The sequence below is a fragment of the Tetrao urogallus genome (genome assembly GCF_951394365.1).
Source record: "Tetrao urogallus genome assembly, chromosome: 1".
In the NCBI taxonomy this organism is placed as follows: domain Eukaryota; kingdom Metazoa; phylum Chordata; class Aves; order Galliformes; family Phasianidae; genus Tetrao; species Tetrao urogallus.
The window spans coordinates 77,151,758-77,165,606 of NC_136813.1; the positions used below are offsets into that span (position 1 = coordinate 77,151,758).

At 51.8% G+C, this 13,849-nt stretch overlaps 1 protein-coding gene across 1 annotated transcript in view; it reads left to right on the top strand.

The window, feature by feature from the left end:
* Window positions 1–2,097: 2,097 nt before the first annotated feature.
* PTCHD1 (patched domain containing 1) overlaps window positions 2,098–13,849 on the top strand; it is a gene marked incomplete at both ends in the record, with an annotated part of 28,790 nt that continues 17,038 nt past the window's right edge. Inside the window, 2 exons of the mRNA XM_079537366.1 lie at window positions 2,098–2,526; window positions 12,526–13,186. Coding sequence (XP_079393492.1) covers window positions 2,098–2,526; window positions 12,526–13,186 — 1,090 coding nt within the window. The remainder of the gene's footprint in view (window positions 2,527–12,525; window positions 13,187–13,849) is intronic.

Sequence of the window (13,849 nt, forward strand, 5' to 3'; positions counted from 1 at the left end):
CAGCTTTTTCTTGCACAGGAGCCCTTTGGGAAGGGAGGAGGAAGGGGTTAGTAGTGCTAAGTCACAGGGAGCAGCCGAGCATCGGACTCCTTGCACAGGTCTTGAAAGAGGCGTTCTGCTCTCAATAGCAGACCTAAACCCTGCGCAAATGCTGTCTCTATGAGTCATGCCTTTCTCCATCTCCCTTTTACACTGTCCCCAAAAGTGGCTGCCCTGAGGCATTCACTTTGAAAGGACATAATCACATTGCCCTCCCCCTCCTTATCCCACTCCCCAGCACCTGCACCTCATTGGATGGTCCTCTCTTCCCATTCTTCTCTCCTTAATTTAGTTTGGGAACTCTCCAGAGCAATGAGACATCATTACCTATTTTGTAAAGCGCCATTCAAAGCTGTAGTAAAGTGGCACACAGACGTGATGATGGAAATCCTGCCCTCCTGCTCCCTGCAGAAGAAGGCAGAGCTGAGGGGTGCTCAGCAGAGACAGGGCTGCTCCCTACAGCCCAGGCAGGCCTGCAGACCCCCACCTCAGCATGCTGAGGGCTGTGCTGGGTGCCAGCTCCTCACATTGACTTTGCTGAGGTTGCTGTGGAGGAATGGCTGCCTGCTAAAATAATTAATAGTCCCCTTCATTTTGAGTAATGATAAAAGTCAATTAATGGAGACCAAAAGCAATATGACACTGCCAGTAGCAATGACAAGTGCTCTTTGTGAGCTGCCAATGACAAGGAGCACAAGGCATGACACCCACTGGGTTGGAAGATGGTGAACTGGGAGAACCAGGGGACATCGGTGGGCATAGCCCAGCTCCACCCAGTCAGATGATCCCCTCACTGGCCGTGTCAGAAGCTACGAAACACTGGGTTAGCCTTCAAGCACAACCTTGTTGTGAGGGAAGAAGTGGGTACAATGGCAAGGTGGCTGTCTGTGTGACAATACGATCTCGGGTCAGACACTGTAGAGATGCACAGGGAGGGACGATGTCAGTCAGCCCAGCAGTAACCGCACCAGGGAGCTGCTGCTGCTCACACAGCGTAACAGGTGTAACACCCTCAGATTGAAACTTCCCCTTCGCAGCAGGCAGCACGCAGGGCAGCAGCTGGGACCTCACACCAGCACCGCCGAGCTGACAGCTAAAAGCCTGGGGCAGCTGACGAGCGCCAGGAACCCCAACAGCCTCATACCCCTTATCAGAAGCACACGTTTTCGTCCGCTCTGGTCGCTAAGCTCAACATGTGGTTTATAGGGAGATCGCGCCCCGTGCCGGGAGACACAGCCGGCGCCCGGAGCTGCCCGGGGGCTACTCGGGGGTCCGGGGTACAGCGGCCCGGGCAAGCGCGGCCCCGCCGCAGGCTCCCGGCCTCCCTAATGGGCATGTGCGGAAGGCGCCGCACATGCCCACTCTGCCGCCTGAGGCCGGGGGCTGCCGGGCAGCGGGGCGCGCCGTCGGGCACCCCGAGGCGGCCGAGGGCGCCCCGTCCGCTCCCGGCGGCGGCTCCGTGGGCGGAGGGCTCCCGCAAAGCGCTCTCGGCTCCCTCGCGGGGAGCGGCCGCCCTCCGCCGCCCGTCGGGACCGCCCGGGTTCGCCGAGGCGGACGGGGATGTGGCGGCGCGGCGGGCGGGGCCGGGCGGCAGCCGGGCGGGGCGGGGCGGGGCGCGGCGTCCCGAGCGCGGCCCCGGCGGGAGGCGCCGCCCGGCGTGGCCCCTCGGCGGAGGGCGCCGGCGGCGGGGGCACCGCGGAGGGTTGTCCGCGCCCGCCCCGCCCGCCGCGGCCGGCGGATTAGTCAGCACTCTGCGGGCGGCCCCGCGCCCGCGCCAACTCCGCGGCGGGGGCGGGGAGCGGCGAGCGGCGCCGGCCGCTGCCCGCGGCCAGGGGCGGCGGCGGCGGCGGGGCGGCAGCCCCCCTCTCCCGTCCCCTCCCTTCCCCGCGGTCCGCGCGGCCGCCCGGCGGCCACAGGCAGGAGCGCCTCGGCCGCCCCGCGCGCGCAGGCGGGAGGGAGGCGGCGCGCCCCGCACGGCCGCACGCAGACGCGCGGCGGCGGCCCCCGGCCCCCCGCAGCCGCGGCCGGCGGGGAGGCGGCGCCCGGCGGGGCCGCCCCATGGTCTTGCGGGGGCCGTGGGGGAGCCGCGGGGGCCCCGGCGCGGCGCTCGCCCTCCTGCGCGCCCTCCGCACTAGGATGTTGCGGCAGGTCTTGCACAGGGGGCTGGGGACGTCCTTCTCCCGGCTCGGCCACTTCGTCGCCAGCCACCCGGTGTTCTTCGCTTCGGCGCCCGTGCTTATCTCCATCCTGCTGGGCGCCAGCTTCAGCCGCTACCAGGTGGAGGAGAGCGTGGAGCACCTCCTGGCCCCCACCCACAGCCTGGCCAAGATCGAGCGGAACCTGGTGGACAGCCTCTTCCCGGTGAACCGCTCCAAGCACCGGCTCTACTCCGACCTGCAGACGCCGGGGCGCTACGGCCGGGTGATCATCACCTCCTTCCGCAAGGCCAACATGCTGGACCAGCACCACACCGATCTCATCCTCAAGGTAACCGCGGCCCCCGCCGCCTCCCGCAACAGTTGGGAAGCGCGCAGGGGGCACCGCACCGCCGGCCCCGCGCTCCTTCCCTGCGCTCGCGTGTGTTTTATCCGAGTTGGGGCGGCTCGGGAAACTCCGACTCAGCGAGCGGCTGGGAACACGGCGAAGGGCAGCACCCAGCCATCTCCCACAGCGAGCGCAGCCGGCAGCGCTGACAGCATCTATCTGCCCGCGGTGCGGAGCGGGACGTTCCCGCAGCGTGTGCCGGAGCGCTGCGCCGCGGTGTCGGAGCGGGGAGGACGGGAGCGAATGTGTGCCGGGGAGGGTCGAGCTCACCGGGCAGGGCTCGGGTGGTGCGCATAGCCCAGAGGTGTGGCAGGCTCACCCCCGCGTCCGCTCTGTTGCTGTACGGTGTATAGAAAGCCCGGGGGCTCGGTACCGCTTGTCTCCCCTGTGTCGGGCTATCACACCGCGCAGAACCAGGGTAAATTCTGTTCAGCGGCTCCGGGGAGTGTCCCTTCCCTAGCGAGAACATCGGCGCAGATAGCGCGTGTAGGCACTTTGGGGAGATGCGCCCCTCGCTAAGCACGGCAATAACTGTTACAGTGGGCTCGTGGGTGTTTTATTCCAACTGTAGCCATGTAAAGAGCTGTAGTGCAGTGCCCCTCCGTGTGCTCCGTTTCCTTTTTTCTCTGTATTGCCCAGTAGCGCTGGACACACCGCGCTGCCGAGTGCAGCCACAGAAATGTATGTCACCGCCGAGCGAGAAAACTCCAGAGGCGGTTTTCATTCCTTCATTTCCTTGTGCCGTGGATTGCATCCGCATCCAGCGCACACAGTTACTCAGTCATAGGGTAATGATGGCAATGGGTTTTTTTTCTCTGCGCTGCTGCTTTCTCTGGAGATCTGTGGTTCTATCGATAGCACAGTGGCACACAAATAAATGCTACGCTGAAGCTCTCCACAAGCAAACTTCTGCGTCAGATTTATCATATCAGCCAAAGAGCCATAACTTAGAAAGTTGTCAGCATTTAACGCTGCCTCATTTTTTAACAGACAGAATTTGCCAACAGAATGATTATTTCTTATTTGGTGAGATAATGAACACCATTGCTGTTTGCCTGTTTACTCATACCGTTAATCTGACGTTGTCAGGCATCTTTGATGCATTATTTCCAACTCCTTACTTATCTAATTAATCCCAGCTTGCCTTCTGCAGAAAAAATCCCATCACTTGTCCCAGCTGTGTTTCTGTCTGTGCAGCCTGAGGTGCCCAGCAGGTCAGCACAGCCATCCGGGAAAGAGAGCTCCTGGCTCCCCATGTCACCGTGCCGGCTGCGACGCAGGGCCATATCGTTCTGTGTCAGCAAGGCTCGCCAAGAGGAGGAGGCAGAGAGAGAGGGGTCACCAAAGCTCTCCTACACACGTATCCATATGTGGAGGGCAGAAGGGAGCAAAACCATCTAAAAAAATTCCCTCAGGCCCCAGGGCAAAGCCATGCCCCTCTAGATGCTGCGCATCAGTGTCATCCCACCTGTGAGTGGTATTACACTGCTCACCTCCCCTTTCCTGGGGGAGCGTTGCCTTCCCAAGGAAGAGCTTTTCTGGGCTCCCTTGCCAGGTAGGGAGTGCCCAGCGCTGCTATTGCTGCCCTGGTCTCATGGAGGGGAAAGAGATGTTCTCTGTCTGCGGCAGAGAAAGGAGTGAGCTTCCATTATCATCCCCTTGATAAAAGGATATGAAGTTTTGGGGTCTGAACAGCTTAAACTTAGTGGTACTGTCAAAAGTTAGTCACTATAATACCCTAATTAATTCATTCATTATTGTGGTAAGTTCTTCGGTGGCTTCTCTGAAGTGCTGTGGTTAGCGCAGCGCAGTTCTGACAGGCGTGCTTCAGCCCAAGAAGCTCCAGGTGCCACAGCTACGCAGCACCCTTCCAGCTGGCTGGCTGTGGTGGTGAAGGGACCAGCCCCATACCCAAACCCCAGGCATGTACCCCAAGCTGGAGCTGACAGCCCGTGTGTGCCAGTTGGCCTCCTTGGGTGTGCTAGCGGCTCCGTGCAAGACTCTGCTCTCATTAGCAGGGAAGCATGTGACTGCCTTCTTGTAATAGCTTTGATTAAATTGGGTAAATGTCCATCCATAATTCCCATAACTCTCCCCATAAATGCTTGAACTGTTTTTGTGCCTGCCATCCATCGTGTTTCCAGGTGGTGTGGTCGTCTGTAGACGAGAGACGGGGCTTTGAACAGATAATCCAACTAAAACCTCTGGAGAGTCTTGGTGGACAAGAGATGATCCTGAAGCTGAGAGATACTAGAGGGAAGTGATGAAATAGTGCTCTACAGCTGGGCACAAGGTACTAGCTGTCAGTGTGTAGGGCCTCTTTCTTCTTCAAGATTTCACTCTGTCAAAAGAAAGAAAGATTGGAAGCGCTGATACCCAACTGAAGAAGTGCTTATCCCTGTATTTCCAAGAAGTATTTGGACAAACAAAAATAATTTGGATTTTTGGTGTGCACCATCCTGCAGAAGTTCAGAAGATTGTATCATTTCTGTACAGCTCATAGAAGCCTAGAATCCAGTCTGAAAAGAGTCGAAGAGCAGCCCCCTACCAGGTCATTGCCTTAATTCTACTTGCAGCTAGAAACTTGGCAGGTTCAGGATATGCAGGCTCGCAGGAAATGCGGACCTAACCAGGTGTTTTGAACCCTTGAAAGTACATCCTGACTAAGCCAGGATTTGAGACACCCATCGTTTTGAGCCTCTTCATTCCTCCATATTTACAGTGAGTTAACTGCATTATTCTACAATCTAATTTAGTTTTCTTATGAAAGCTTCCTTTTTTTTTTCCAGAATATCCTGTCTTCCACTTTTATTATTGTTCATTACATTAACACAGTACTTTTTTTTTTTTTTTTTTGCCAGTGACTCTATTTAAGATGCACAGATGAAAAGGAAATGAAATGTGACATTCCATACTGAAAGGGATTGTATTTACAGTTTGCCTGTATGAAAGTCTGTAGATGAAGGTTTATTTCTTAAAGAAACCTGTCCTGACTACAGAGTTTCAGACTCTGGTTATTGCCTCTTTCCTATGAACTGGCCATCAGTGGGTACAGTTAGCTGGTTAAATACCTAGTGGCACATGCAAGCAAATACTGAAATTAGTCATTCACGTACAAGGACACATTTATTTAAGTGCTGCATAACTTGTAATTGTTGCAAAACAAGACAGCTGAACTCTAAATTTTTGCAGACCTCATACTTGTTTGGATTTCTTTTCCTCCCTCTGCCCCTTAATTGCTGTGTCTGTGCCCATGTGTGCCTGTACACTCTGTCCACAGCCTGCCCGGATTTCCCCATTTATTTTCTATGTGTGAGGAAACTCGTGGAGGAAACAGCTATGTTTATGTTCCCATGTTTGTGTTATCTCTAATTGTTTTCTGTACCAACATGGCATACTGAAGCTATTGTTTCAGTGCTGGCTGTAGCAGAACTGAGGGTTGGGTCTGGTGCAGCTCTGACTAGCGTAAGCACCCAACCCTGCATTTCAAAACTTCGCTACTTCTGAATGCTTGGATGCAGATAGCCAGCTGCAGATCTAGCAATGGATAAGTAGTCTCCACCTTCTCTGCATAGCTCCCGCGCTAACGGCGCTTCTAAAGGAATTGCCAGCAGAACAAATAATGAATTCTGCCACAAAAATTAAAGGATGAAGTCATGTCTTCAGAGCAAGGCTGTAAGATGAGGGGAAGAGTCCTAATACAAGAAAAACAAGGGTGTGAAAGCAGCAGAAGTGCAAGCCTGTTGTCATAGCAGCACAATGCTGCAGGGCTAAAACGTATCTTATGCGAAAACAGATGAGAATTAAGATACACAGGTGAGATCTGGGCGCAGCCAGGGAAGAAGGACGGCCAGCAGCATGCTGCAGACGGGCAGCCGCCAGACATGTGGTCATCACGCCAGGTTCTGCCTCCTGTGGCACAGTGCTTGAGGGGACAGAACCTCTTGGGAGGATGTCATGCTCCAGAGGAGGGCCCAGGGGTCAGGGATGCCACACAATGTGGACACCGAGGCCTGCCCACTGGTGTCCAGGTGGTGTTGCAGGAGTGCAGCTGGCTAATGTGACCACGCGGAGGATTCCTGGCTAATGTGACCATGCAGAGGAATCCTGACTAAGTGACCTGAAAAACAGCCTTGACGTTGGGGTGTGTAGGACAACCCCCTCACTCTTGCTCAGGCAGAGAATCAGGAGCAGATACATTGATGAACATGAAGTAAGAGCCATCTGCCATACCTCAGCTGAGGAGCCCTTCGTGAGGGTGGGCCACTGCATCATCTGCCCCCCAGGAGGTGCTGTAAGGATAGAGAGAAGACAAGCTGATGTGTGATCAGCAGCAAGAGTGAAGTCTTCCTCTCCGTGCCAAACAATGAGAATTGGATTTCAGAGCCCGTGGCCAGGCTCCATGTAAGGAGCCCACTTGTGCTGCTCACTCGTCACAGCCTCCAGTAGCAGTCTAAAGAATTCCTCTTAGTGAAACAAATCCAGGTAAACTTGCCATGCTGCTGATCAGAATTAAGATCACATTCATTAGGAAAGCTTCTCCACTTCAGAGTAGAAATGTCTTCGCTCGCAATTACCAAGTGGATAGTCAGGAATGTGTACATATACATGTATCTGCCAACATACATGTTTGAGCAACAGCAGTTGCCCCTCAGTTGATGCTTTGTGCTTTGAACTATTTTAGATTTTAATTACATGAAGATTGTTTGGAGAAGATACAATCCAAGTGTTTTAGGCAGCTAGAAAATTAGTTGTAAAAATACGTCGCTTCCGTAATTATTATCTTAGCATATTTACAGGAAATCTGATGGTAAGACTGCTGGAAAAGGAGTCCAGCTACAATTTCTGATGTGTTCTTCAAGCTGTTAGGATCAGCAAGCCTATTCCCTTGGCAGTGCATGCAGCCCCCATCCTTGGTTAGGAGGTTGCTGGCACCAGCAACCTCTGAAGCCCTGATTTAATTGCTGAAGGCCATGAATTTGTTGACAGATATCACTGGACCCAAGTGCCCTGGCTGGCCCCGAGGCCTGGCCCTTCTTAGAAGTTCCTTGCCTTCCCTGTCCACATTTCCTTCTGGTTAAAATACATTCCTAGTAGTTTAATTCTGCCTGTGTCTGCACAGTTTTGTCTTCTGTAAAGCTCTGTCAGTCTTTTCTCTCATGTAAACCTTTTGCTTTTTCACTATTCACAAAGTGAATAAACAAGCACTCTGCAAAGGTAGGACATGACAAAGATTACTGAGATAGTAGAGAAAGTGATGAAATTTATGGCAGTCCAAGAAAAGTTTTTTCCTCTCTTTATTTTCCTTGGCACAAGTGCCCCATAAAAATTATCAAAAGAGTGAGCCAGCTTTGCATGAGAGTGAAGCCTGTATAGAGAACCACTGTTTCAAACCAGAAAGCAGTTCAGAGCTCAAATCAGAGCTGGGATTTTAAGTAGTAATACGTAATGAGTTCACTCGTTACTTTATTTCTGAGCCATCTCAGGCCTTCGTCCACACCATGTGATCAGTGAAAACTGAGGTTCTTGAAAAACACCACTTCAGGCGCCACTGATGCTCTAGGAAACCACAGATTTGGTAAAAATGACAAAAAAAAATAATGAGTTGGCAACACCGAAAAAGGTGAAGCTCGTATTTAGTTTTAACCATCAGACAAAGACTGAAGGAATCAAATGTTAGCAAAGGCAATGTAATACGGCATGGCAAAGATCTTACTCCCATGAGTAAAACATGACTCCGTGTGCCAGCTCATTTGCAATAGGGGAAGACATACGTATATCTCACTAGTTTTATCTAGTTGGCCATTCATCGACTATATGTCAAGTAACAAAGCGTGTTCAGGTCCTTATGATGAATAATGTCACCTATAAAACACTGCACAGCACTGCTCCACAGAAAAGCCAGACAAACCTTCTCACAGGCTGTATGACAAGCACAGGCTAGCTATGTGTACCCTTCATACTGCAGCTGGTGGCAGACTCAGCTCCCAGGGTCAGGCTGTCCTTCCACAAGTGAGAAATGGAATGAGAAACAGAGTAGTAGGGAGCTGGCACAGCTGCCCAGAGAAGCTGTGGTGCCCATCCCTGGAGGTGCTCAAGGCCAGGTTGGATGGGGCCCTGGGCAGCTGAGCTGGTGGGGGGCAGCCCTGCCCACGGCAGGGGTTGGGGCTGGGTGGCTTTGGAGTCCCTTCCAATCTAAGCCATTCTATGATTCTGTGAAGTGGGAGCTTGATGAAGCTGACACATTTACAGGTCTCACCCACAGCCTCCATGCAGGCTGCGTGGAGGTCTGTGGTGAACCCTCTGATGGTCCCTGCCTCCCTGGACTGCACAGATGAGGAGCTGGGCCTTCATGGGCTTTCATTAGGCTAGCAGATGGCAAAACATAGCCATAGAGGGTTTCTGGGATCAGAGCATTTTGCAGGTGAATCGGCAGTTTCTGAGCCCTCCCTGCTGTGACAGGATCTGTGTGTCTTGTAGGAAGGTTCTTATAGTCTGAGCAAGCCATCAAACCCTGGCAGCAGACGCTTGCTTCTGCATTACAAAAAGGTCTTCTATGCAAAGTGGTGGAGCTAGAGGTCTTCCTCTTCCCTTCATGTGGCTGCTTGGATCTTCTTCATGGACTGAGGAGAAAAAGCAGTATCCTGGCACCCCACCAGGCCCACAAGCCTCACCTGCTGCTGCTTGCAGGGGGGGATTTGTCTCCCTATTGGAGCCACCTTTACTCCATTTGAAGTGAGCAGATCAGCAAGCATGGGGCTTAAAGGCCAGGACAAAGGTGTTTCTGTTGAAACATGGAGAGAGAGGGATATAAGTTGTTCTGCTGAGAGATTTAGACTGGATGTAAGGATAAAGTTTTTTACAATAAGGGTAGTGAAGTACTGGCACAGCTTACCCAGAGAGGCGGTGGATGTTCTGTACCTGGAAACACTCAAGGTAAGGCTGAAAAGGGCTCTGAGCTCCCTGACCTAGCTGTAGGTGTCCCTGTTCATTGCAGGGGAGTTGACCTTTAAATGTCCCTTCCAACTCAAACCATTCTATGACTATATGAGTCTATGATTGTATGACTGAGCACTTTCAGCCAAAAGCAGCGCGTGAGGCCGTGGCCAGCAAGCTCCAGCAGTGCTGCACAGCCCTCGTGCTGCAGCACTCCAGCAGCATTCCCAGGAGGAGAGCTGCCTCCCAGGTCACTTGCATTGCTTGCTAACCAAACGGGCTGTGAGCGATGAGCAAGCAGTACGTGTCTCCCTTCAAGGAAAGCTATTCAGGCAGCCTTTGATATTGTTTTAGCTCTCCATCTCTACTAATAGGATCAGCAAGGATAAGAAAACAGTTGGGTAAATGAGAATCTGGTGGATTTATATAGGATATAGTTCCCTGCTGTTCAGAGCTGAGCATGATGACGTTCCCATCAGGGCAATCCATCCTCCTACTGCTGGCAGACCCAGGCTTCTGGCTGCCCTGTTGCTGTGTCAGGATGGGAGCAGTGTGGGGCCCTGAACCCAAAATCATTGTGCCCAAGGAGCAACAAGTATTCAGCCTTCTGCCGAAGATGTTACAGCAGCTGTGACAGCTGAATTTATGTTATAACCTAAATATTAAAAGAAAGTGGTTCAGATGTAAAAGGAAGCAAATGCAGCAGGGAGGAAGGGTAGGTAAATAGCAGCACACACAGTTTGATAAAACTTGTGTGACAGTTCCCTTCCTCTGTTTTGTGTGACTTGATGGATCCTTTCTGAAGCAGTTGTACTGTTAATCCAGTACGAGCAGTAAATTCCTTTTGTTGCTCCTAGTTGTCCTCAGCTGCACTTCTCTATATGACATCTGGCTTTACAACTGTTGTCAATGAAATACATACAGCAACTGCCATTGTAAACAAATTAAAATCAGATGTCTGTCTTTGATTCAGTAAGCCAGAGCATTTTCCCCAACCGTACCTTTGAATTCAATGCTCTAAAACAGCTCTTGAAGAACTTTTCAAAAGCAAGCAGGAAAGATGGGAAGAATTCCCAATGCAGGATCATTTCTCTGGCACTTTCTTGCAAATCTCTTTATTATGGCTTTAGAAGAAAGGTTGTGCAAGAACCCACACAGAAAGTTACTTGTTCTCCCACCAAGATGGAAAGTTTCTTCCTCACCATAATAAGGTCCTGTGTTCTCCCAATGCCATGAAGAGGTTCATTAGTTCGGTTCATTTCTCAAATCTGTCTTTCTAATGTCAGTACTGAACTGTTCTTGTGTAGAAAATAAAAACTGCTCAAGTGTGTAAAAAACACACCTCCAAACTGCTGGAGAAACGCTGAGATTATAAGAACTTTGTATTGTTGCAGATATAACATCATATCAACCTGAGGAATGGAGGCGGCTTGATTAAATTTATACTCCATCACAGACAGTACAATGTAACTGTAAAATAATCAGATTGATAGTATCATCCAAATGGCATTGGTTTTATTTTTCTGCAAATAGGTCTGAAATGGCACAGAGATGTCTCTACAACCATTTAAGTTCTACAGGATTTTAGCCCTGAGTATTAGACGTGTCATCCGTTGTCACCAGACGAGTATAGGAGCTGTGCTGCTGTGCCATGTGCTATCTGCTGCTTTATAATCAGCATTTCTCTTCAGAAGAATCTAGTTCCATTAGATATCACTTAATCCCAGCCTCTACTGGGCACAGCAACCTACTGTCCTCTTTGGGAAACTGTATGCGGGTACAAAACAAGAAATTGTGTCCCCTTAGCCCATCCTTTTTGTCTTGCTCAAAATCTTAAGGCAGAAAGTGGCCATTCCCCTCTCTAGAGACAAGCTGAATGTGGGCTGGCAGCCTCAGGTGATGCCAGCACTGGACAGCAGAAATAGTGATGTGTGGGGGTCCCAGCATTGAGGTTCAGATATCCCCACACCCACTGCAGGACAGCAGAGGACACTCAGCCACTGGGGCTCAGACTTGGTGGGAGGAGAGGTGGTCCTGGCCTTGGCAGCACCCTTATGGGAGGTATTGGTGTCCTTTGCACAGTGAACACAGCACATCAAAAGTTGCATGGTGATAGTAATGATTCAAGGTATTTCATAAGGAAAATACCCCCAAACCAGCTTGCACTTTGCTAAGACTCCTTACATTAGCAAGCTCAGTGCTCTACTTCTGAAAAATACTGCAACCCCACTTGTTAGCACTCTTCCCTTAATGTCTTTTAGATGTCATGTTTCTTCTGCATTAATTAAAATGGATTTAGAAGGGGTTGTATGATTTTTCTGTACTTTGTCAGAAGAGAGCATAATCTTTCTGCCCTTTTGATGCTCCAAAATAACTGAATGTGCTTTGGATCAGAGCTCATGGAAAATTTCAGCAGGATGCAAAGCGACTTTTAAAGGAGGGCTGCATTAAAAGCTGCCTGAAAGCAAACAATAAGCAGGGATAGCCCACAGGCTCTAAAATGAAGGCTTCCTCTGATAAACAGAGAGGAGAACAGTGGTGACTGTTCTGTGACTTCTCGCTCTCGGGTAGGCAGAGGGATTGATGGGGTCAAGCTGGAGACAAAAAGTGGATGGCTTAACCAGCCATCCAGGCTTAACCAGGATGGCTTAACCTGCCAGCTCCAGGTGCTGATGATCCTGGCCCTCCTCTGCGGGCTGCATCCCAGCTTCCTCCCGCAGCCTGGGGGTCACCAGCCTGACGACATCCCCTGTGCCAGCCAGGCTGTCCCTGCCATCCCACCTGCCCACGATACCAGCAAGGGACGCAGGAGAGTGATGCTGCTATTTTAATGCATGCTTCTTTTTTGCGTTGAGTTTGCCGTGAGTACCGCAGCCACCAGAACGCTCGCTGCTCTTGTCTGGCTGGAATAGGAGAGGGACGGAGGCTGCGAGCCGCTGTTGCTCTGGCTGCTGCCGAGCGGGATGAACTGATGAATAACGTCTGTGATTTCTCTTTCCCTTGTAGTTGCACTCTGCTGTGACCAGGATCCAAGTGCAAAGACCTGGTTTCAATTACACGTTTGCCCATATATGTATCCTGAACAATGACAAGACATGCATAGTGGACGACATAGTGCATGTGCTGGAGGAATTAAAGGCTGCTCGTTCTTCTAATCGAACTAATTTTGCAATCACTTATCCGATTACTCACTTAAAGGATGGCAGGGAAGTGTATAATGGGCATCAACTTGGTGGGGTTACTGTGCACAGCAAAGACCGGGTGAAGTCTGCAGAAGCCATTCAGCTCACCTACTACTTGCAGGCAATCAACTCCTTGAATGACATGGTGGCAGAAAAGTGGGAATCCATTTTTTGTGACACTGTTGAACTTTTCCAGAAATCCAACAGGAAAGTCAAAATGTATCCTTTTACTTCTTCTTCGCTGAAGGAGGATTTCCAGAAGACGAGCAGGGTGTCAGAACGCTACCTGATCACAAGCTTGGTCCTTGTGGTCACCTTGGCCATTCTCTGCTGCTCCATGCAGGATTGTGTCCGCAGCAAACCCTGGCTTGGCCTGCTGGGATTGCTGACCGTAACCCTTGCCACCCTGACTGCAGCCGGGATCATCAATCTCACTGGTGGGAAATACAATTCCACCTTCCTGGGGATCCCCTTCGTCATGTTAGGTAACTATCTCCTACTCTCTCTTTTGTGTGTTTGTGCCTCCCTGACGCCTTTCCCAGCCGGCGGAGAAGCAGCACTGCATGACTCCCAGTATCTGCTCCCTGTAACGCTGCCCCGTGCCAAATCCGCACCGCCTCATTTCCTAAACAGCTTGTGCCGTGCCCGGACGTTGCGATTATTTCTGGGTTTCTGCTGTATGGCGCAGTGCCCACGTGGTGGTGAGGACCAAGTATGTGCTGCTGCCATGCGCGGTGCAAGGAGCCCTGCTGCTGTTGCTCTGCGTTTCAGTGGCCAGCTTTAGGAGACCTGCGTGTGGCTCTCTTGCTGGACTGGCAGTATCGGCTGCCCTGACAAATAAAGGGCGGATGGAGAGCTCGCTCCTTGGCAGAGCAGAGCGATGCAGGGCAGGAGCTCCCTGTGCGTTGTGCTGCAGCCCCTTGCCGTGCTGCAGGATCTTTTCTGGAGGATGGGGAGGAGGGCAGGAGGAGGACGGGCAGCTCCCAAGCTGCGATCTCGTGCCTTTGTGTTGGTGCCAGTGGTTCAGGATGTTTGCCCTCCAACCAGACAGGCAGGGTCTTCCCAAGGGGCAGAAGGAGCTTTGGGGATCTCACAGCCTCTGTGTTTGTGTTTGGTTCATGAGCAGCGTGAAAAGCTCCACGTGCCGT